The 22,851-nt window shown below is 41.5% G+C and overlaps 1 protein-coding gene across 2 annotated transcripts in view; it reads left to right on the top strand.

The window, feature by feature from the left end:
- The window catches only part of ACSL4 (acyl-CoA synthetase long chain family member 4), a 46,702-nt gene that overhangs the window by 5,325 nt on the left and 18,526 nt on the right, over nucleotides 1-22,851 (top strand). Inside the window, exons 2-4 of one of the 2 annotated variants that reach the window (XM_081336691.1) lie at nucleotides 17,777-17,853; nucleotides 20,151-20,390; nucleotides 21,327-21,504. In XM_081336691.1, coding sequence (XP_081192817.1) covers nucleotides 20,163-20,390; nucleotides 21,327-21,504 — 406 coding nt within the window. In that variant the 5' untranslated portion in view covers nucleotides 17,777-17,853; nucleotides 20,151-20,162. Of the gene's footprint in view, nucleotides 1-17,776; nucleotides 17,854-19,692; nucleotides 20,391-21,326; nucleotides 21,505-22,851 lie in introns of those variants that run through there. The other variant, XM_081336690.1, reaches the window with a different exon arrangement.

Here is a 22,851-nt window from a genome sequence, read left to right as displayed (position 1 = left end):
CATCAAACAATTATTCAAATAAAGGTGCATCGCAGTATAAAGATAGGGGATTGAACATGTCTTTGCAATAAGCATACAATTAAGCCAAGCTTGATTCCTGGAGATAATATGGAGATGAGCATATAATTTTCATAGTAACCCTATGGGGTTTTTTTTCCCTTTCCTTCTTCTGGGATGTTTTTTCTGGCTTTTGAGTGAGCTATAGGATTTTTTGAGATGTGTGTGTCTCCTCTCCAACTACCAACTAGTTCTCATCATTCTTAGCTTTTGGAAGGATTCACCAAATTTGGTTAGATGTTGCTAGTATGACATGAGCGGTGTGGTGGCCTAGTGGTGGAGATGCTCGCCTCTCGCTCAGAAGGTTGAGAGTTCAATCCTAGGTAGTTGCAGATGTTTCTTAGGGCAGGGCTTTTCAACCTTTTCACCCACTGTACCACTTTTAGGATATTGGCAACATCCGAGTACCACCAGTCGCCTAGCAAGGTGTCAAAAACTTGATGACCAAAAAAAAGGAAAAAAGTGATGAAGTACAGGTAGTCCTCGACTTACAACAGTTCACTTAGTGACTGTTCGAAGTTACAATGGCACTGAAAAAAGTGCCCCCCACGCCACAGCCGAGCAAGACACCTGCCTGCCCGCCCGGAGGCGCTCTTCCTCCCGTCCGAGGTTTTCATTGTTGTGAGCATTTCTGTTGAGGATTGGCAGTGGGGGTGGGGTGGGGGGTGTTTAGTTTTTATTCCCCCCCATCTGCTGGGTGGTTGCAGCAGGTTTTGGTCACTTCACATGACCCTGGGACACTGTGACCGTCATAAATATGAATCAGTTGCCAAGCATCTGAATGGAAATCACAAGACCCTGGAGATGCTGCAACATTCAAGCTTATCGGCGCTTCTTCTGGGCTCAGAAGTGCCAGGATCAGTGCTGAGCTCCAGCTGGAGCCTGGCGCTGATCCTGGCGCTTCCGCTGAGCCCTGACAGCCCTGAAGAAGCGCTGATCCTGGCGCTTCCACTGAACCCTGACAGCCCTGCAGCTCTAGCCATTTCTCGCTCAGGCTTGTGCGGTGCTGCCACCAGTTCAGCTCATTCCCCTCCCCCGCTACCACTTTTCTAGGATGGTCGCGTACCACCTGCCAGGTGCCAATGTACCACATGTGGTACCTGTACCACTGGTTGAAAAGCCCTGTCTTAGGGTGCAAAGAAGCTGCAAACTCCCTGTGGTGTCAGGAAGGGCATCCAGCCAGTAAATGCTCAGCTCCATCCGGTCTCCCCAACTCTACCCTGAATTAAGGGATTACAGGGTCATAAAAAGGGAGATGCTATTTATTTTATTTTATTTTTTAAATTTTAATTCCATTTATATCCCGCCCTTCTCCGAAGACTCAGGGCGGCTTACAAGCTTAGCAGTAGCCTTCATCCTATGTATATGCCTGCTTATTAGGGCTTTCATACATCCCCCAAGCGGCATTATTACAAAGTCAGCTTAATTGCCCCCAACAATCTGGGTCCTCATTTTACCTACCTCGGAAGGATGGAAGGCTGAGTCAACCTTGAGCCTGGTGGGACGCGAACCTGCACTAATTGCAGGCAGCTGGTGTTACTTAAGGAGGCATTAGCCCAATGCTCCAGCAAGGCATAGTATGACATATCTCAGAACATAGTATGACATATCTCAGAACATAGGAATTAATTGCTTTAAAAAAAGAAAAAAAGCTGTGTACTGTGCTTACAGGAGTTGGTTGTCAGCCTGATAAAAATTGCAGCACCCAACGTGTAAAGAAACCATACCTGTCGCTTTATCAGAGGAGAGGTGTGTGTTCACCCTTCGGTGCATCAGAAGGATATAGAGAAAAGGTCAAGAAAATCTCAGCCCTAATATACGCATAATACACACTGAAAATAACTCACTAGCTAGAATTCTTGTATCATTTTCGCTTTTATCTTAGTATGTCTCCTTAAAGATCTACGTTCATAAAAATTAAGCTTGGAGGAAATGCAACCATCACAGTCAATTTAGGCACCTACCGAAGTCTGACACTTGTTTTAGGTGGAAAATAGAAACGTCTTTTTTTATAGCATTCAAACTATAAATAAACAGAAAGTGAATAGGATTATTGAAAGATCTTTCTATTCTTTCAATTTGCAGTTGAATCTTCTCTGATAAATGTCTAAACAATTGCAGGTAGGCTGTTTTGTGTTACTTTTTTCTTTTCATCCCTCAAACAAGCTGGTGCCGAAGTTTAAAGCCAAATAAGTAATTTCAGTGGCCGTAAAGGTAGGAAACCTGTCACTCCTTGCTTAACAACCATCTTGCACAGCAGTGAAAGTTCTAGTCCTAGTTAAGGCCATAAGTTAGGGACTTCACCGTAGGGTACATGAATGAAAACTTGTTGTGAATGCATCCAGGAATCTACATTAGCTCATCACGTACATCTTCAAAATTGAAGAAGGTACGTTTTGAACTATAAGCCAGTTAACAGAAAAATGGATAAATCTATCGATGTTTTGAGGAGTGAGTGATTATTACTATTATTTTTTTAAAAAAAGCATTCTGGATAAAAAGGATTTGTTTGACTCCAGATTAATATGCTGGTTATTCAAAGAAAATATTAACCTTTGCTAGTGCTATGGATTTGATAATGTGTAAAGTATGGAGATAATACAGCAGCTAATTTTAGAGGGAAACATCCTTTTTTTAGAAAACATCCAGGCTATAAGCCTTAATTCTTAAAGAAACAAATGCTGTTCTCTAAACTTTTTTTCCAAAACATGTGGTTTAACTCAGGATGTTGTTTCCTGCTTTGCTAGATTTTTATGTAAAATAAATTTGAGTATCAGATGCTGTAGGCAAGCTGAACTAACAATACCATTCTCTTGCTTCTGGCTTGTTCTCAAGTCTCCAGAGCTGGTCTTGTAACAATTCTGTTTGACTGTGTGAGTTGACAGATTACTCCTGTTTTTTCCCTAGGACATATTGAACCTATTAATGGGGAACATGGAAATATTTGAATGTTTTGTTTCCTTTGTTGATTAACTTTTTTTTCCCTACTCTTTATTTGGAGGGCTTTGCACAACTGTTTTTCAGAAACATCTTAACAGCATTAAGCAGCAGGTAAATATTTGTTTTGCATTCGTGTTTAAGAAAGGATGGCAGCCTTTTCAGCTCTGGGCCTTTACTCTTTAGAAAGTATTGAAATGTGTGAAGAACAGGCCAGAAGTTTTTATAGATGTTTTTAAGTTTTGATGATTTGAGCTATAATTCTACACTGCAAAAAGGAGCATTAGCGTTCTACATTCGATAAGTAATAAAAACATTAAAGCAATAACAAAACCATCAATCAATGCAACTCATAAAGTCAAGGACCACCTTTACTCAAAGCCACTAAGACTAGTTGTGTTTATACCGCTTTCTCCAGGGAAAATAACAGAGCCAGACTGGGAACAGACTTTCTGTGCGGTTCCCACATCCAGTTGTCCTTTACAAATAAGAATGTAGCAGGTTTGTAAGTAGCGTTATTACACCAATTTCAGCTAATTGCGTTAATGACTTACGGAGCACAGATGTAATCGGTATTTAAGTTATAATGAAGTGGAGGCAAAAGTCCAAACTGTGGTTATGCCAACTGAAGAACTATTGTAGCAATCTGTACGTGATTAAAAATCTTTAAGAGAACATTTGCAATGGAGGCCTTCCCCTTTTAAATGCGTGTGAAGAGTTTTTGCGTGTGTTGCTCTCTTAATGTAATTCTACCTTTGCCTCCTTCAGTGGTGACACACTGTTGAATTGTTGCACCCTCGCACTTGTTTTGGCAGCCTGCCTCCACCAGTCGTCTTGCACAGCATCCGTTCTTCCAGGTTTGGCCCATGACGCAACAAGCTTTTGAACTTGCTGGAATAAACTACTTGGTAGCCAGCTGTTATGTTTATAATTATAGTGATAAACTCATCTTTTTTAAAGATTTCTTTCCCTTCGTGATGATTTGTGTTTTCAAATGGGATGTTTTCATTGTGTATCAGTATACAATTCTCTCTTTTTTTCTTCTTCTTATCAGTTGGTTTTTCTCTGGTGAGTGTTTCATTACATTTTTGTAAACAATCATGGAGTTATAATTGATAAACCCTTTTAGAAGTATTTCAAAAACATCAGAAGTGTCTTGGTTCTTGCGTCAGTTCCATTACATTGCAGCATTAAATTATGATAATAACAAACAAACAAAACAAAAACCTCATAACTTCTCATTTTAAATGGTAGTGACCATTTTATTTTTAGTTCCGTTATGAGCATTTGTGCCAATTTTTTTTAACACAACTGTACAGTTTCTCAAGCATAAGAGGAAAGATTGCTTCCTCCAGAGTGCAAAAGCTGTTATGACTCCTTCAATTTCAAGGATTTTTTTTCTTATTGTTTTAACCCCAAGTGGATTCTTTATTGTAACTACCTAAATGGGACAAAGGGACGTGGTGGCTCAGTGGGTTAGGACGCTGAGCTTGTTGATCAGAAGGTCGGCAGTTTGGCGGGTCGAATCCCGAGTGCCACGTAACAGAGTGAGCGCCTGTTACTCGTCCCAGCTTCTGCCAACCTAGCAGTTCGAAAGCACGTCAAAATGCAAGTAGAAAAATAGGGACCACTCCGGTGGGAAGGTAACAGCGTTCCGTGCGCCTTTGGCGTCTAGTCAGGCCGGCCACATGACCACGGAGACGTCCTCGGACAAGCGCTGGCTCTTCGGCTTTGAAACAGAGATGAGCACTGGCCCCTAGAGTTGGAAACGACTAGCACGCATGTGCGGGGGAACTTTACCTTTACCTTAAATGGGACAAACATTTTGTATCTTTCAAGTCACCAAAGGGAACAGAAAGAAACTTGGAGGCAATTTTTTAAAAACATAGGACCCTAATTCACTTCTGATACATTCATTTTTGAAAGACAGAAAGGATTGCAACTTGATTTTTTAGATTTGATTCTTTTTTTGACTGCTATAATAAAGCAAAATGTTATAATGTGAGTTGGAATGAACATAAATCAGTTTTTGGGAACATCAGAAAAATAATGCGCTGTTTCATTAAAAATGCGTCATGTGAGACAGTTGCCAGAATTTATCAGCTTGGAATTAAACCCAGGGGCATGAAATTGTTGTGCAATCTTATTGAGAACAGGTCTACTAACTCTAAGGTACTTTGAGACAGGTCTAGACAGTATGAAACCAATCAGAACTGGGGGGAAAGTATCTAACGGATTATTAGCATAGCAATTAAAGGTTAGTTTTATGAATAATGATGTGTTTGTGAACAGGGGATTCTGAGGTGAAGCAATACTTAAAAAAAAACCAAACCCCACAGTTGCCCTTGATGCAAATTTGATAAAGATCCCTTGCCACTGATTTAAACCATATGAGAATTCTGATCAAATATGAGTTTTGGACCTGTTCATGGTATCTTGACTCAGCCCCCCAGCCTTTTACGGTGGGCAAAGCATTCTGCTCTGGGGAAAAAATGCATTCTTCCTTTAGTTAAAAGAATGCTTTTTAACAATTACAGGTAGTTCTCAACTTATGACCACAATTGAGTCCAACATGTCTGTTGTTCAATGAGACATTTGTTAAGTGAGTTTTGCCCCATTTTATGACCTTTACTTGCTACAGTTGTTAAGTAAATCCCTGCAGTTAAGTTAGTAACCTGATTGTTAAGTGAATCTGATGTCCTCATTGATTTTGCTTGTCAGAAGGTTGCCAAAGGGGATCAAATTTATTTATTTTTTATTTTTATTACATTTATATCCCGCCCTTCTCCGAAGACTCAGGGCGGCTTACAAGCTTAGCAGTGATCTTGGGACACAGCAGTGGTCGTAAGTATGAACCGGTTGCCAAGCGTTTGAATTTTGATCACATGCCACAAAGGTTGCAAGTGTGAAAAGCGGTCATAAGTCACTTTTTCCAGTGCTGTTGTAACTTTGAACGGTCACTAAATGAACAGTTGTAAGTTGAGGACTACCTGTATAATACTAATGGTTGGACTCCCTAGACATAACTGATTAGAGGAGCAGAGCTCTCAGAAAGGGTCAGGACAAATGCACCTGTAGCATAAAAGCACATCTATAGATGGTAGTTTTGGTGGAATAGTTTGGATAGAAGCATGAATATATCTGTACATTTCCTGTATAACATGGAATTAATTGAGTCCATTGCGTAGTTCAGGAAAGTAAACTTGCCCTGTAGAGAAATTGACACCGAGGTTCATGTAAGTTATGGAGGTCATTATGGACTTGGCGAGAGATGCATACATCATGGTTTATTTTCTCTCTCAAAAAATTATCCCTTTACCATATTTGTTTTGTTTAGTACTTAGTTTACATTTCCAAGATTAAACTTCTTTAATTCCCAGACCAAGCTTTTTTTCCCCTCCTGCTACACGAAGAGTGAGGAATCTGTTTCAATTTAACCTGATTTTGTAGGCAGACTGTGCCTTGTGTAAACCATAGTTTGTAGCTGCATCCAAACTGAGCAAGTCATTGGTCACCATTAAATTGGAAGTGGAGGGAAGTGGAGAGCTTATGAGGTTTGAGCTTTAGCTTTTGTTCTTAGACTTGCAGTGACTCCCAGGTAATTGGCTGCAGACTTCAGAGCGTACAGAATAGAAAACCAAGGGGCAGGGGAGCTGCAAAACCTTTTAATGATTTTACAGAGAAGGTTGGTCAAAGCCTGTTCTGATTCACCCCTATCCTGTTCTTTGAGCAATTATTTCCCAAAGCATCTCAAATCAATTAAAAACCAAGGGCCGTGTTTATGCTTCATTTAGACATGAATGATATAGGAACCAGTTTTCACCATCTGGGATTACTTTAGAAAATCCAGATTATCTGGATTATGCATCTCTCTCTGTCTGTCCATCCGTCCACGCCCACAAACATATTTCTCTTAGGAAAACACCATTTTAGCAGAACAATTAACCAACAACTTTGTTATTATCCAGATTCCTTTACTTGCTCCTCTTATTGCTGAAAAGGTATCTTTTCACTGCCCTGGGCTTCCTTTTAGCCTCCAGATGGGGCTGAAAAGAGTAATTTGCCTTCATCTACCAAGACTGACCTTTAGGACTCCTGGTTCTCATTTGCCTAAATCACCACAAAGTTTACCCATCCCCACAGTATAAAATACTTGGGAAATTCTGTTTAGGAGCAATTGGCTCCTGGAACATAACAGAATAATGCTATCTGCTGCTGGTTTATATTGCCTAACCAGTCTTTCTAAATATTGATTTCCTTTCAACTGTTGTATCATTCTTACAGCAACATTCTTTCTTTTTTTTTAATCACCTGCCTTGTTACAGATTTTGCAGACAGAATTGTATCCAGACTCACCAACGCTGGTAGTTTTTAATTTGAATTTCAATGTATTCTTCAAAAGCGTTTCCTTCCTATTAATGGTGATTTCCCCAGAAGGTTAACAGTACAATGTGCCTTTGTATATTTATTTAAAAGACAGGCTCCCTTGGGGGTGGGGGGGGGGGTAGGGGAAACTATATATGATTGCAGTTTTAATTTGTGTGTGTGTGTCATTCCATATATTACTTTATTAAATATCAGTGTGAAACTTTTGTCTTCTTTCATCCCGATATATTATCGTTGAACTGCGTTTTGAAAGATGTTGACACACAGGGCTGGAAACGCAGATCTTAAAACAAATATGCTCCTGTGGGTCACAGTGTGCTTGTGAACAGTGGGAGTTGATCTTTCCTTCATCCCTGCCAAGTATACCGTGTGTGTGTGTGTGTGTGTGTGTGTGTGTGAGAATCATCCCATGTATTGAGCCACTGGTCTGGGGCTGTCTTGTGCCAAGGTTCAGCAGAAGTGGCTTGTTGGAAGGAAGAAGGGGTGAATGGGTCAAAGGTGGCTGTAAGAGAGAAAACAGGAGTAACAGTTGGGCGGGCCTATGGGAAATGACTGACTGTAACCTAGAATCGTAGAATCACAGGAAGGGACCTTGAAGGTCTTCCAGTCCAACTGCCTGCCCCAAGGCAGGAGACCTCACATCATCCAGGACAAATGGTTGTCCAATCTTTCCCTGAACTCTGAAGGCAAGCTGTTCTCACTGTCAGGAAATTTCTGCTTAGTTCCAGATTGGCTCGCCTTTGGATGAGTTTCGACCTATTGCTTCGTGCCCTGCCCTCAGGTGCTACGAGAGAAAATTGACTCTTCTTCCCTGTGATGGCCCTCAAATATTGGAAGAAGCCTATCCTGTCACCCCGTAAGCCTTCTCTTCGTTAAGCTAGTTCCCTTAACCGTTCATCATACGATTTAGCCTCTAGACCAGGGGTCGGCAACCTCGGCTCTTTTATGACTCGTGGAGTTCAACTCCCAGAATTCCTGAGCCAGCTGTGCTGGCTCAGGAATTCTGGGAGTTGAAGTCCACGAGTCATAAAAGAGCCGAGGTTGCCGACCCCTGCTCTAGACCTTTTATCATCATCTCTGTTGTTCTTCCCTCGACACCTTGTAGAGTCTCAGCATCTTTTTTTTTTATCTTGGTGGCCAGAAGTGGACACAAGTGTGGCCTCACCAGTGGAGTATATAGAGCAGAGGTTCCCAACCTTTTGGGCACCAGGGACTGGTTCCGTGGAGAGAGATGTTTTTCCGCAGACTGGAAGGGATGTGGTTTTGTGTGCTGCCTGCATCCCGCGGATGGGGCTTTGCTTGTTTGTGTGAACTGGTTGCTGGCATGCCACGGCCCGGTACCTGTCCACGGACCGGGGGTTGGAGACCCCTGGTGTAGAGCAGTACTATCACTAGTACCTGGTATTGCTTCCCCATCTTTGGGTTCCCAGATTGGGGGAGAAATGTTGGAAATTGATAATGGCACTTCTTCATTGAGATGTTTCCATCCCCGTGGTATTTAAGAATTGTATCACTCTCTTAATTGATTTGTGTGTGTGTGTGTGTGTGTGTGTTGCTTTCCTTCATGTTATCCCCGTTCTTGGTGCTTTGTTGTGTGAACATCTGTGTGCTTGAAAAGGGCAGGAGAAGTTGTGTATTTTCCCTCCTGTATTCATTTTCTCCCCCCCTTTTATGTCAGGCTCTTTAACTCATTTTCTATTTTGAATTGTTGATTTAGGATTGATTGCACTGAATTGCAGTTGCAATTCTATTAAGAACAGACCTATGGCTAATTTATGATTGTATCCCATAGTAACCGTTGGACTACCTAGGCTGTTAAATGCCCAAAACCCAAGCCAATCTTAACATGCAAACGCTTTTAGCATGTCATCCAAAGAGCACTAGAAGCTTATTCAAATGGTGGTTCCATGAAACCGCTGACTCCTTTCCCCTCAAAGTAGCAGGTTTTGAAACTCCTCTGCACTTTCAGATGTGGCAACCGCTTCAGAAAAATAAAAGGATGATTTTAAGGTCGCATAACTGGTTTTGCAGTTTGTATGTTCCCCGCAACACATTTTTAACTGAAATGTGCAATTATATACCGCGCAGGGGGGAGGGTGTAAGTGCAGAGAGTGAATTGAGAAATAGTGGTGCACCCTGCATTAGATGGCTTTCTCGATTCATCCAAGCCAGTTTCCCTAAGTTTCCAGCCCAACGAGGTTGTGTACTGTTAACGAGGAACAGCAGAGTCCCAATATTGTGGAGCCTCTGGCATGAAGAATGAAAGTGGACATCATTGGACCGAATAGAGACCTCAGTTCCATTCTTGGACATTTTATTTTGCACCATCCCACGTCATTTGATTATTTGACTGTGTATAGCATGGCTGAGTTTCTCTCTGAGTAATTTGCTTACTCATTTCCTCAACTTGAAAGGTTACAATAGGACATTGCTAAGATGTGAGCGTGCAGATGGAAGCATATCATAAGTATATTGATGGTGAACAAGTATCTAAAATTGCTAGCAACAGCAGTGGGCTATTCTAAAGAAATCTACATACAGCATATTTCAAGTAGCCTTAATTATATTGCAGCTGGATCATTTAAAAGAATACCATTAATCCAAGGTTATGTGTTTTTTTTCCTCGATACACAACTTAATGTGAGTATTCCCCCCCCCCCGCCTTAGCTATTTAAAAACGCAAAAGTGATCATTGCCTGCAACAAAAAAATCAGACCAGGATGCCAGACTGGATCTTGAGACGGGTTGTCTGGATGGTAGAAGATTCCCTGGGTGTCCTGTCAGCCTCCTCTGCCAGAATGGGGTGATTAGAATCGATCCTACTTTGAGTAGGTTCACTTTTGTTCACCATCTTGGATTGTCTACAAAAAGGCAGAGATGTATACATGTAAACATGTATTCTGTTTTTGATCCTGAAAATTGAGTCTAATTTGGCTACTCTTCTGTTAACAAATTAAATCAACATGACAAATCAGTTTGTGCAGATCTGATGTGATTTAGAAGCAACTAATGTGGCAGTTGATTTTAAAAACCTTGTTATTTCAGAGTCTGACGCAAAACCTCAAGTCTTATAATGGCCTATGAAAATAATGAATCCTGTGTCTATGTAATATTATGCCACTTTTAAGTTCAACTGTTCCTAAAGGTGATTTTTTTTAATACAGCAGGCTAACGATCATGGCCTTTTGCTGTGACTCCAGACATTTTAAAGATATCAAGTTCATGTGAAAATGGACATCATGTCCCTTTGCTCCAACCTGAGTCCATTTAAGAATGGTTCTTTGGGGTGCAGATGGGGCCTAGGGCAACTCTCCATGGCGAACCTGCCACAGGACAGTTCAATGATTTTTTTTTTATCCCATTTATATCCCGCCCTTCTCCGAAGACTCAGGGCGGCTTACAATCTAAGAAGCACAAATCAATGTGCTTAGCAATAGCCTTCATTCTATGTATATGCCTGCTTATTAGGGCTTTCGCCCGCCCCCCCAAGCGGCATTATTACAAAGTCAGCTTATTGCCCCCAACAATCTGGGTCCTCATTTTACCTACCTCGGAAGGATGGAAGGCTGAGTCAACCTTGAGCCTGGTGGGACTCGAACCTGCACTAATTGCAGGCAGCTGGTGTTACTTAAGGAGGCATTAGCCCACTGCTCCACAGTTCAATGTTGTATTGATCATTTCAGTTACTTTTATTGTTGGCCACATTTTCATCGAAATTATTGTAACTCTTGTATTTCTGGATTGACTTTCTTAATTTTATTTTTATTGGCCACGGTTCCGTTGGAAATTAAGTTAACTCTTGTACAGGTAAGCCACCACAACTGAGGCCAGAATTTATGTTGCTAAGTGAGAAACTTGCTAAGTGAGTTTTGCCCCATTTTGTGATTTTCCTTGCTACGTTTGTTAAGTGAATCACTGCAGGTGTTAAATTAGTAACACTGTTGTTGAGTGAACCTGGATTTCCCCTTGACCTTGCTTGTCAGAAGTTCACAAAAGGGGATCACGTGACCCCCTCTGGACACTGCAACCGTCATAGATATGAATCAGTTGTCAAGCATCCAAATGTTGATCATGTGATCCTGGGGATTCTGCAGTGGTCCTATGTATGAAAAATGGTCATAAGTCACTTTTTCAGTGCCGTTGTAACTTCGAACAGACATTCAGCAAACTGTTGTTAAGTCCTACCTGTATTTGTTGAATTGTCCTGTGGTCAGCTGGCTTCAGAGAATGGCCATGGCGAATTGTCCCATTCCTGGTGCAGAAGCACCGGACTTTATTTGCAAAATGATATATCAGACTGGATGTTGGCAAGCTATAACCTGGCAAAGACATCTTCTGAATATTTAGCTGCATTTTTTTCCATACAGCAGCTGGGACTGGTTCGTAAAAATGGAATTGCAATTTAGCGTTATCCTTCTGCCAATTGTTTATGTTTTGCTGCCCTCCAGTTTCACAGAAATCTGATTTGATATCAACCTTCATGGTTTAAAGTGACCTCTGATGAGTTTCTAAAAAGCCCCGAGTTTTAAATATAGCTTTGCCATCAGAATTGGTTTAAACCCCTGTCTCTAGGGATTAATCAAATGATAAGGTTGGATTCCATGACAATGAAACAATTGAGCCTTGATTGCAGCTCATAAGTCCTCACAAAATCCCAGTGCTGATGGAACATAAAACAACCTGGATTCCTTGGCTTACGATCCTATAATAAGAAACAGTACAGGGTTACTGTAGGCCATGAATGAGGCTCCACTTAGATAGCAAGAGAGATGGGGTTTTTTTTCTTTATTTCATTAAAGGTATTCCTTGACTTATGGCCACAATTAACCCCAAGATTTCTGTTGCTAAGCGAGACAGACGTTAAGTAATTTTGTCCCTGTCTCACCACCATTGTTACTGCCAGTAACTCGATTGTTAAGAGAATCTGGCTTCCCCATTGACTTTGCTTGTCAGAAGGTTGCAAAAGGGGATCGCATGACCCCCGGACACTGTAACTGTCATGCATATGAGTCATTTGCCAAGTGTCTGAATTTTCATCATGTGACCATGGGGATGCTAAAATGGCCGTAAGTGTGAAAAATGGTGATAAGTCACTTTTTTCAGTGCCCCGGTAACTTCGAACCATCACTAAATGAATAAGTTGACTGTGGAGATTCTCAGTCATCCAGGTCATGGTGGTCCCAAAGATGCTTTTTCAAGAGGCAACTGGACTTTCCTGTTTTTCTTTGAAGATGTTTTGCTTCTCATCTAAGAAGCTTCTTCAGCTCTGGCATCAGGTGGGGAATGGTAGGGAATTGTTCTGTACCAGCCTGCTACCGGCCCTGCAGAAAAGGCAACCCCTTTACAAACGGCAAGAGGCTGGAATTACGTCTGCCAAATTTATTACTACAAAAACAAACAAGACACGAACCAAGATACAGGAGCTTTGAAACACTATCCCAGCGGTTGCTTTCAGCAAACCAGCCCTCCCCACACATTCCCCTTATAAAGAGTTCAGGGCGTGGCTTCTCTCTGCCTCCTTCCGAGAAGCCCCATTGCCTTCCTCTGTTTACTCCTACTTGACTGCCTCCTGCGTCGGGCGTCCTTGAACAGGGCCAGCTGTGGGTCATCTTCATCCACACTGTCAGGCTCACACAGCTGGGTCTCCATGGTGACCAAGTGGGAGGGGCCTGCCTGAGGGCTATCATCAGCAAGATCTTCAACCCCCTCAGCAAGGTCTTCAACACCCCCCTCCTCCGCTGAGTCGTCCGACCCAACTGCCGAACCCACAGGCTGACCCTGAATCACAACAGGAATGTTGTAATTTGAGGAATACAGTGGTGGGATTCAGCCAGATCGCACCGGTTTGGGAGAACCGGTAGTTAAATTTTGCTGAGTTTGGAGAACCGACTGAATGCACACTGCTCCCAGAAGTCCGTTCTAGGCCTCGGAGGCCCAGGCCTGCATCCATGCAGAGAACCGGTTGTTCAGGTATTTGAAACCCACCACTGGAGAAATGCCTGTATAAGATTTAGAAGACTCCCACCCCATTGGCAGCTTACAGCACTAACACAGTAAAAGAACCATAAACGTGCACATATAGAAATGAAGCCCAATGCCTCAAACAAATGGAATTCTTGGCTCAGCACTCTTTTAACCCAAGAACGTGACCCACAGATGGTGTGACTGCAGCAGCCAAACACACAGCTGGGCACGGATTAATTTTAGTAATACAGAGAAACCTTTAGGTACAGTTAACAATATTTATGCCCAGCAATCTTATTCTCTGGGAAATTGGCGATCTGCTGGGTTGGTTTCATTTTGTTAGTAGAAGTATTTTTAGATTGCTTGGCCATAAAATGTATTTTGAGCAACGCAATTTGAACCTGAAAGTAGAAAAAGCCAGAGTAGAAAGAAAACTTGACTTGAGAAAAATTGCATCTAGGGAAACTGGCTAAATATAAATGTCTCAACTTTCCATCCAATAGACGGCCAAGAAGGATGCAGAGTTTGGTCTTCATTAGCAATCCACTGTGAAATTTCTCAGGTTTTTCTTTCTTCTCTTCATACTTTTGAAGCCAAGAAAGGTGCAGGATAAGAGTTGGTTGTGAGTTTTATGTCAACTTAAACATATGTCAACTTGTTCCAAAATAATTCACGAAATAGAAAATTGTTGCTTTCCTGTTCTGCAGAGAGTTAAAACTTTTCCTCTGTATTTTCCAGTAACACTTAAGTATAGTGCAGAAATTACCTTGGCTTGACCTCTAGTAAAAAATCACATCTGTAGGTGAACTCTAAATGATTTCCCCAAAATGTTTGCAGTTCCCCACAGAACATTTCTGAGATTCTTCTTGTGCAAAGAAACATGTTGCGTTTGTTGCTTCGTAGGTTGTGAAACACATAGACTTGCCTCACATTTGAAGAATTCCCCCCTGCACGAATAGCCAATCTTTGTCTTTCTATCCATTTGCAGTTTGAATGAATAGAATAGAGTTGGAAGGTACCTTGGAGGTCTTCTAGTCCAGCCCCCTGCTCAGCAGGAGAACCCATACCATCTCAGACAGGTGAATGTCTAGTCTCTTCTTAAAAATTTCCAGTGATGGAGCGCCCACAATTTCTGGGGGTAACCTGTTCCACTGGTTGATTGTCCTCATTGTCAGGAAGTTTCTCCTTAATTCCAGGTTGCTTCTCTCTTTGATCAGTTTCCAACCATTGTTTCTCGTCCTTCCCTCTGGTGCTTTGGTGAACAATCTGACCCCCTCTGCCTTGTGGCAGCCCCTCAGATACTGGAGCATTGCTATCATGTCTCCCCTATTTCTTCTTTTCTTTAGACTAGCCAAGCCCAAGTTCTGCAGCCGTTCTTCATATGTTTTGGTCTCCAGGACTTTGATCATCTTAGTTGCTCTTCTCTGAATTTTTTCCAAACTCTCAACATCTTTTTTGTGATATGGTGACCAAAATTGGCTGCAGTATTCCAGATGTGGTCTTACTAGGGTTTTATAAAGCGGAACTAATACTAACACTTCATGTGGTCTTGGTTCAATTCTGTTGTTTATACAACCCAGGATTGTATTAGCTTTTTTGGTTACTGCTGCACACTGCTGGCTCATAGTCACGTGATGGTCCACTAGGACTCCAAGGTCCCTCTCACAGTCAGTGTCACTAAATATTCTGGTTCTGCTGTAGTTATTGTTTTTAAAATATTGTTTGGCTGTATACGCTTGGCCTTCTAAGTTGTTATATTTTTAGCCAGTTCTTGCGTATCTTATAAATATATTTAGCTACTGGAAAGATGAAACATCAACACCAAATTATAAGAGAATTTACAGGCAGTCTTCACGTTGTGACTCAGTGGAGCCTGACCATCGTGGTTGGAACTCATGATGGTTGTAAATCAGGTCACCCACATGACTGACTTGATTTTACCCACTTTTTAGTCGTTCATGGCTATTAAGCTAACCGGTGGTTTGCTATGGCCCATTTCCCCCCCCCCCGAAAACCCCCCCCAGAAATAAATGCCAGTTTTCAGCAAAACTATCATAAAAATTCAACCATATGATCATAGGACACTGCAAACAGCCATAAATGTGGCCTGGTTGCCAAGCATCCAAAGTGCAATCATGGGAACGCGGGTGGTTGTTATTAAAACAGAATCTGGGCTGTAAGTACCCCCAGGGAGGTCCTGTCCGAACTTCAAACAGTCGCTAAGCAATCAGTCATAAGTTGAGGACTACCTGTACCGCAGGCTTTTAACAACAAACATGTTCATGCGGTTTCAGTATATGGTAGAAATGGAATTGTTTGGGTGACTACACAGTTAAATAAAAGACAGAAATATTATTGTAGCCTTTTTGAAAAGTGAATAAGCTTTAGTCTAGACAGCTTACATTTTGCTTATTACATGCTTAAGACAGTAAAAAGTGCTGACTCAGATGGAAAAAATGCAGTGGGGTCCTGAAACGAACTTAGCTTGTCAGGAGTCAGTGACCGTAATTATTCCAATGATTACAGTATTTACAAGTGGAGAGCTGGTGAATGTCTGCATGATACATTTTCTCTCTTTTTTTTTTCACTCTCCCATCATATTGGCTGTGTTTGTGCAATAACAGCATTCAGTTAGGACAATGACAGTGAGGACAATCAACCAGTGGAAGAGCTTACCCCCAGAAATCAAGGAGCTCCATCACTGGAGATTTTTAAGAAGAGACTGGACATTCACCTGTCTGAGATGGTGTAGGTCTGTGGTGGCGAACCTATGGCACGTGTGCCACAATTGGCACGCAGAGCCCTCTCTGTGGGCATGTGCACCATCGCCTCAGTCCTAGGCCTTCAGCTGGGTTTTATAAAACCTTTTCACTTTAGGCCTCTGCCGCTGTGTGAAAAGAAAAAAAAAAGGTTCAATCAATCAATTTAAACTTCTTGCGTAAAAAAAATCTCGCAAATTTGGAATTGATTGATTGAACTTTTTAGTCCCACCCAGTCTGCCATTATCACTGCAGCCACGCCCACCCAATGGGCCACGCCCACCTAATTGGCCATACCCACCCAATAGGTGACACCCACCCGGCACCCGACAATACATAAGTGGGTTTGGGGTTGCATTTTGGCCACTCGGTCTCTAAAAGGTTCGCCATCACTGGTGTAGGTTCTCCTGCTTGAGTGGGGGGCTGGACTAGAAGACCTCCAAGGTCCCTTCCAACTCTATTCCATTCCGTTCTGTTCTATTCCTATTCATATCCATGGTTTATCAAAATTTGCGCCTACTATATTGAATCAGACTCTTAACCACATAGACAGATCTAGTTAAACTTGCTAAGGCTAAAATTCCTGGCTAATCTTACTTTGGGAAATCACACAATGCAGCCATTTTCTACCTTTTCCCTTCATATTCCCCTTCTCTCATTCACACCTTATATTTTTCATGCACATATGCAGTGACATATATGTTGTGCACATATATAGATCACGAACCAAACTTTGACAATAACACAATAATGCTACCAATAAGTCCATTTGATTGCATACTTTTTGGTTCTTTAATCAGTTCCATGTACTCATTTTTCTCTTCGATTAGGCCTCCAATGAACGTCTGGTACCATTTTAGCATCCTGTCTTTCTTCCTGAAGCTGAATCTCTTACAGCTACACTCATAATTACACATTGTGTGTCTCTCTGTGTGTTTGTGAAAGAGAGACAGAAGACAAATACAACCTTACCATTCTTTTATGGAGTGGTCAGGTTAAATGTCATCATGACATTGTTTTAAGGTAAAAATTTGTTTTATTTGGCTTACTTGATTGACCTTAGCCCTTTGCTGGCCACACACTGCACAATTGTGTACTCTGCCCTTTTGAGTTTAGTGTTAACTTTGAAATTGAACAAGGATTAGAAGCTTCCATTTCTAATCTAAGGATGGTGATTTGTATTGTTAGTTCTGAGGAGAAGTATGTGCCCATTCTCAGTTGCTCAATAACATTAATAACAAATTGGGCATTTTTGTACCCAGTTGTTTGTTTTCAGCTCAAACAAAGCTTGGATAAAGATATAAGTCAGAAGTCTTTAGTTTTGCCACTTGATACGGTCCTATTTCAGATTGCAGTAAGAACCTAATGTACATCTCTTTCTGTGCTTCTGGTTTTCAGCCTGTTGCTGCTTATTATTATTATTATTATTATTATTATTATTATTATTATTATTATTATTATTATTATTATTATTATTATTATTTGTATACCGCCCTTCTCCCGAAGGACTTATTGATTGAAGTTATTTATATAACTGATCTGGTATGTGTGTGAACTTTGACGCTGCCTTGACACAACATGTTCCAAAGGTTCAGAACAGGATGGGAAAGAAAGGAAGTTACTAACTTGCTAGTGGACAAAGTTACTAATTTTTACATAAAACTTTTTCTTAGCCTAGAAACGAACCCTGACGACGGTTTCTCCATCCTTGCCGTGGATTGAATTTGTTTCGAGTTCTCTGGGAAGTAACGTAAGTAGGGCGTCAGTTTCCTTTCTAATTGGAGCCTGTCCTTATTCATCTGTTAATTACCCATATAATTCGGCAGTCTTGGCTTTTGCAGAATGCATGAATGTAATACATTGTGCTTTCAAATTTGGGGAAATAATGAAGAAAACCGGGTGTTTGAAAATTAAAATTTGAGACTGTGTCTGGGAGCTGCTTCCTATCAATCCAAATGAATGGGCAGAGGAAGCTGATTTGGAGCTGGTTCTATGAATTACTGTGTTCCTGCATAATTTTTCCTTCTTTTCAGAAACTCTTAAGCGCTTTAGTCTTAGATAATACTTTATGTTATGTGTTACGTCAAGCACTGATTGTAATATTAACATTTTTGTGTGTATGTTCTTCGTGTGGAAACTATTCTGGAGTGTTGAATAAAATGGAAAAAAATTTATCAAAATAGCATTACGGAGATACTGTAGGAGAAGGACAGGCAGATCCTGGGGCCAAAGTCAGGAGAGGAATCACCCTGGAGTACTTAGGTTCCCACAAACGGTCTAAGTTTTGAATTCTCTTAACTCTTACCTAGTGCCAATTTAGTGCTGACCTTTAGTTGACTATATTCTTGTGTATAGGCATGAGCAATAAACCAACATAACTGGAACGTAACATGTCGTCCATTTCTCACCTGACAAATACTATGCTAAGCAGAATGAAGAATGCCGTAATGACATTTTGTTCTGGTCGCTGGGATTTAGATCTCATGCCTTTGTTTTCAATGAAGTCCAGTCACTCAACTTCCCTTGGAAGCTATTATAGAGCGTTAATGATTAATGCAATGATTTGAGCACTGTAACCAAATACGTGACCCTGCTGTTGTACCAAAAATAACTAGTTATAGTAAGTAAACAGCCACAATACTCGGCAGAAGTTTAAAAGGAACCCTATTCCATTATTGGGATGGGGAGAATCCAGTCTACAGCCTGGAAGTATTTTCAAGATGGAACTGGTTGCCTAGACTTTACGATGGTGCTTGAAGGCTACGACGTCATTACAGTTTTCCCCTGGAACTGCCTTCCTGCCATAAGTGCCCTCCAAATGTTTTGCCTCGCCCTTGGGAATTATGAACATTGCAGCCCAAAACCTTTGGAGGGCATTAGACTGAAGAAACAGTTGACAAATAGTTTCTTTCCCCTTTCCCCCCCCCTGTCCATTGGACTGCCAGGTTTAGGGGAAAGTTCTAGAAAACACGTCCTTTGTTTCAGAGGCCTTCCTCTTCTGAATATTGGCAACATGAAGCCCTCTGATCATTAGCAGAGGGCTGAAAATAGATCTAATTGAAATTCTAAATGTTGACATTGATTTCAATGCTCCTAACCCTACCCCTGTCTTGTCTTTGTTTTTTCTCTTCCTGCCTTTTTATTAACTTTCATCTTTTAGTTTGAGCTAGCTTGAACGTTTACTTGGAAGGGGGCAATTAATTAAAAAAAAGAGTCTGCTGAAGTTAACTTTCTAAAGAATTTATGTAATAATTAACAGTTTACAACACATCAGTTTCCTTTACAATAGCAAAAATCCTACAAATCAACAGTTCAATAAAGGACAAAGAGAAATGCTTGTCAGAATCATAAACCGCCTTACTAAATCTTTCTTAGCCCTTCTACATTTGGGTGGGTGGGGAAAATCCATGGACTTTTGACCATCATGATGTAATGGTCATCTTGCTCAATTGGATTAAAAGCATGACATTTTAAGAGCAAAGTGTTTACCTAAATCTCCCAAATATTTAGAGTGGGGGCAAAGATCCGTTGAACAGATCCGCTTCCTTCCGATGCAGTGATTTAAATTCCGTGACACTGTTTACCAAATGTTAGAGCAGCTCCTTCGATGTCCAGGGTCCAGCTGCCTGTTGAAATGAAGCCAATCAAGGACCGAAGCTAACAAATTATTGCTGTTTTTTTTTCTCTCTTCCCTACTGCTCTCTGATTAGCCGTGATCTTCAAATAATTTGCTGCTGCTATTGCTGATTGTTGCTGATCGTTTCTAACCTTTTAGTGATTCTTCTAAACTTCAATCACCTAAAGCCTTCGTTTCTGCTTTTGCCTGCTGCTCCTGCTGCTGCTTTCTCCTTGAGGGGAAAAAAAAACCTTAAGAAACTTGGATTTCCCAAAAGGACAGGTGACAGATTTTTTTTTAAAAAAAGAAAGCTGTCCATTATGAATCTTAAACAAAGACTCTGGACCCTTGTGTGGTTCCCCCTGTATTTTTTGATAAACGTGTACAGTGCGCTCGTATTCATACCCTGGTATTTTCTTACAAATGTGAAGAAGAAAAAAGCTATGGCGAAGCGCTTAAAAGCTAAGGCCGTCTCCGACAGCCCCGGAGGTCCGTATCGGTCCATTTCACATATGGAATCACTAGCCAATATAGACTTCCCTGGAGCGGACACACTGGACAAATTGTTTGACCTTGCTGTGACCAAGTTTGGGAAGAAAGACTGTCTTGGAACAAGAGAGGTCCTGAGCGAAGAGAACGAAATGCAGCCAAACGGAAAAGTATTCAAAAAGGTAAATGACTTTTGAGCACGTGTTTCTTTTTTTTTTTAAAAAAAATCATCCTTCCCAAAAGATCTTCAGGAGGTGTGAAAAGATAAGAAGTCTCGATTTCCAACAGGACGAGGCGAAAGCTCTAAAGTCAGTTCTGAAAGAGAGGCACAGGCAGTCCTCGAGGTACGACCACGAAGCAGCCCATAATTTCTGTTGCCCAGCGAGATGGTCGTTCAGTGAATTTTGCCCCCTTTCCCGACCTTCCTTGTCAGAGTCGTTAAAGAGAATCGCTGCATTTTTTAAGTTAGCAACACGGTGGTTAAGCAAATCTGATTTCCCTATTGAATCAGCTTGTCAGAAGGTCGCAAAACGGGATCACGTAGTCCCGGGAGACACTGCCGCCGTCATAAATATGAGTCGGTTGCCAAGCGTCTGAATTTTGATCAGTTTTGACCATGGGGATGGTGCAGTGGTGGTAAGCGTGAAAAACGGTCATAAGTCACTTTTCCCAGTGCTGTTGTAAGTGCAAACCGTCACTGAGTGAATGATTGTATGTTGAAGACTACTAGTACTATATCTTACTTGTCCCATTTCCTTTCAAACTCTCCCGTTTGCTCCACATTGGCCATCATGAAAATAGGGATTCCGGATGGCCCTTTTCGTAGATACTTTGCTGATACAGACACAATGCATTTAATCACGCATGCTGTTGTCCTATGGATTGGAAAAGGGTGATTATATGATCAGAGGGTTAGGGGCTTCAGAGGGAACCCCTTTTATTGAACCAAGTGAGCCATTCATGGAACAGGGAAATCTAGTGTGGCTTGGACAGTTTCTTAAAACAATAAACCAAACCGTCAGCAGTCGTTGAACCATTTATATATATATATATTTTTAAGTCTTGTTTTGATCTCCTTGCTTTTAACGCTCACCGATCAAGTGTTTAATCTTGGCCAGTTAATCCTAGGAAACTATAGATGGCTGAACTACGAAGAGACCAGCCAGAAAGTCAAGCACTTTGGCAGCGGGTTAGTGGCGCTCGGATTGCAGCCCAAGAGCATCGTGGCCGTGTTCTGTGAGACCCGGGCTGAGTGGTTCATCGCCACCCAGTCTTGCTTCCGGTACAACTTCCCTCGTGAGTATCTGTGCCGGGTTCCGCCTACATCAACGAGGGCCGTAGTCCTGGTCCTCTGCAGGGTGTCATCACTCCTAAATGATGTTTGCCCTCAAGTGCAAATGTCCAGCACAAAGGTGCCTTGGAAGCCAGTGCCTGTGATGAATTAGTGGCAACATTTGTACCTGTGGTTCAGATATATGCAACATAAAATAATGAAATGATTTGTTTTAAGACCAGTGACTTTATTAGGGCATAAATCTTTATGCCTTTAAATAATAGCCGTGACAAAGTAGTTACCTACTTTTTAAAATTGGGGTTTGGCTAGTCTAAAGAAAGGGAGAAATAGGGGAGACATGATATTAGTGTTCCAGCACCTGAGGGGCTGCCACAAGGCAGAGGGGACCAGGTTGCTCACCAAAGCATCAGAGGGCAGGACAAGAAACAGTGGTTGGAAAGTGATCAAAGAGAGAAGCAACCTGGAATTAAGGAGAAACTTCCTGACAGTGAGGACAATCAACTAGTGCAGGGGTAGGCAACCTCGGCTCTTTTATGACTCATGGACTTCAACTTCCAGAATTCCTGAGTCAGCATAGCCAGCATAGCATAGCTGACTCAGGAATTCTGGGAGTTGAAGTCCATGAGTCATAAAAGAGCCGAGGTTGCCTACCCCTGAACTAGTGGAACAGCTTGCCTCCAGAAATTGTGGGTGCTCCATCACTGGAGATTTTCAAGAGGAGACTGGACATTCACCTGTCTGAGATGGTATGGGTTCTCCTGCTTGAACAGAGGGCTGGACTAGAAGACCTCCAAGGTCCCTTCCAGCTCTATTCTATTCTAAATACATTGTTCATCTTACAGTAGTTGGTATACAGGCAGTCCTTGACTTATAACCACAACAGTCCATAATTTCTGTTAAGACAGTTGCTAATTGAATTTTGCCTCATTTTAAACCGTTGTTGTCACAGTTGTGAAGGGGATCCTTGCAGCTGTTAAGTTAGTAACATAGTTGTCAAGTGAATCTGGCTTCCCACATTGCCTTTGCTTGACAGAAGGTTGCAAAGGGGGGGGGGGTCACATGACCCTGGGATGCTGCAACTGTCATAAATATGAGTCAGTTGCCTAGCATCTGAAGTTTGATCACGTGACCGTGGGGAAGCTGCAACGGTCGTTAAGTGTGAAAAATTGTCATAAGCGACTTTTTTTTCACTGTCATAACTTTGAATGTTCACTAAGTAAGCTGTGGTAAGTTGAGGACTACCTATATATGAAATATAAAATGAAGATGGAATATTTACTGCTTCAGCTGAATTAGTTATTTATATTTATATTTATATTTTATTAATATTTCTATACCGCCCTTCTCCC

The sequence above is a fragment of the Vipera berus genome (assembly GCF_964194415.1).
Source record: "Vipera berus genome assembly, chromosome: 11".
In the NCBI taxonomy this organism is placed as follows: Eukaryota; Metazoa; Chordata; class Lepidosauria; order Squamata; family Viperidae; genus Vipera; species Vipera berus.
The sequence above is the reverse complement of the archived record's forward strand: the minus strand, read 5'-3'. Positions and strand labels throughout refer to the sequence as shown.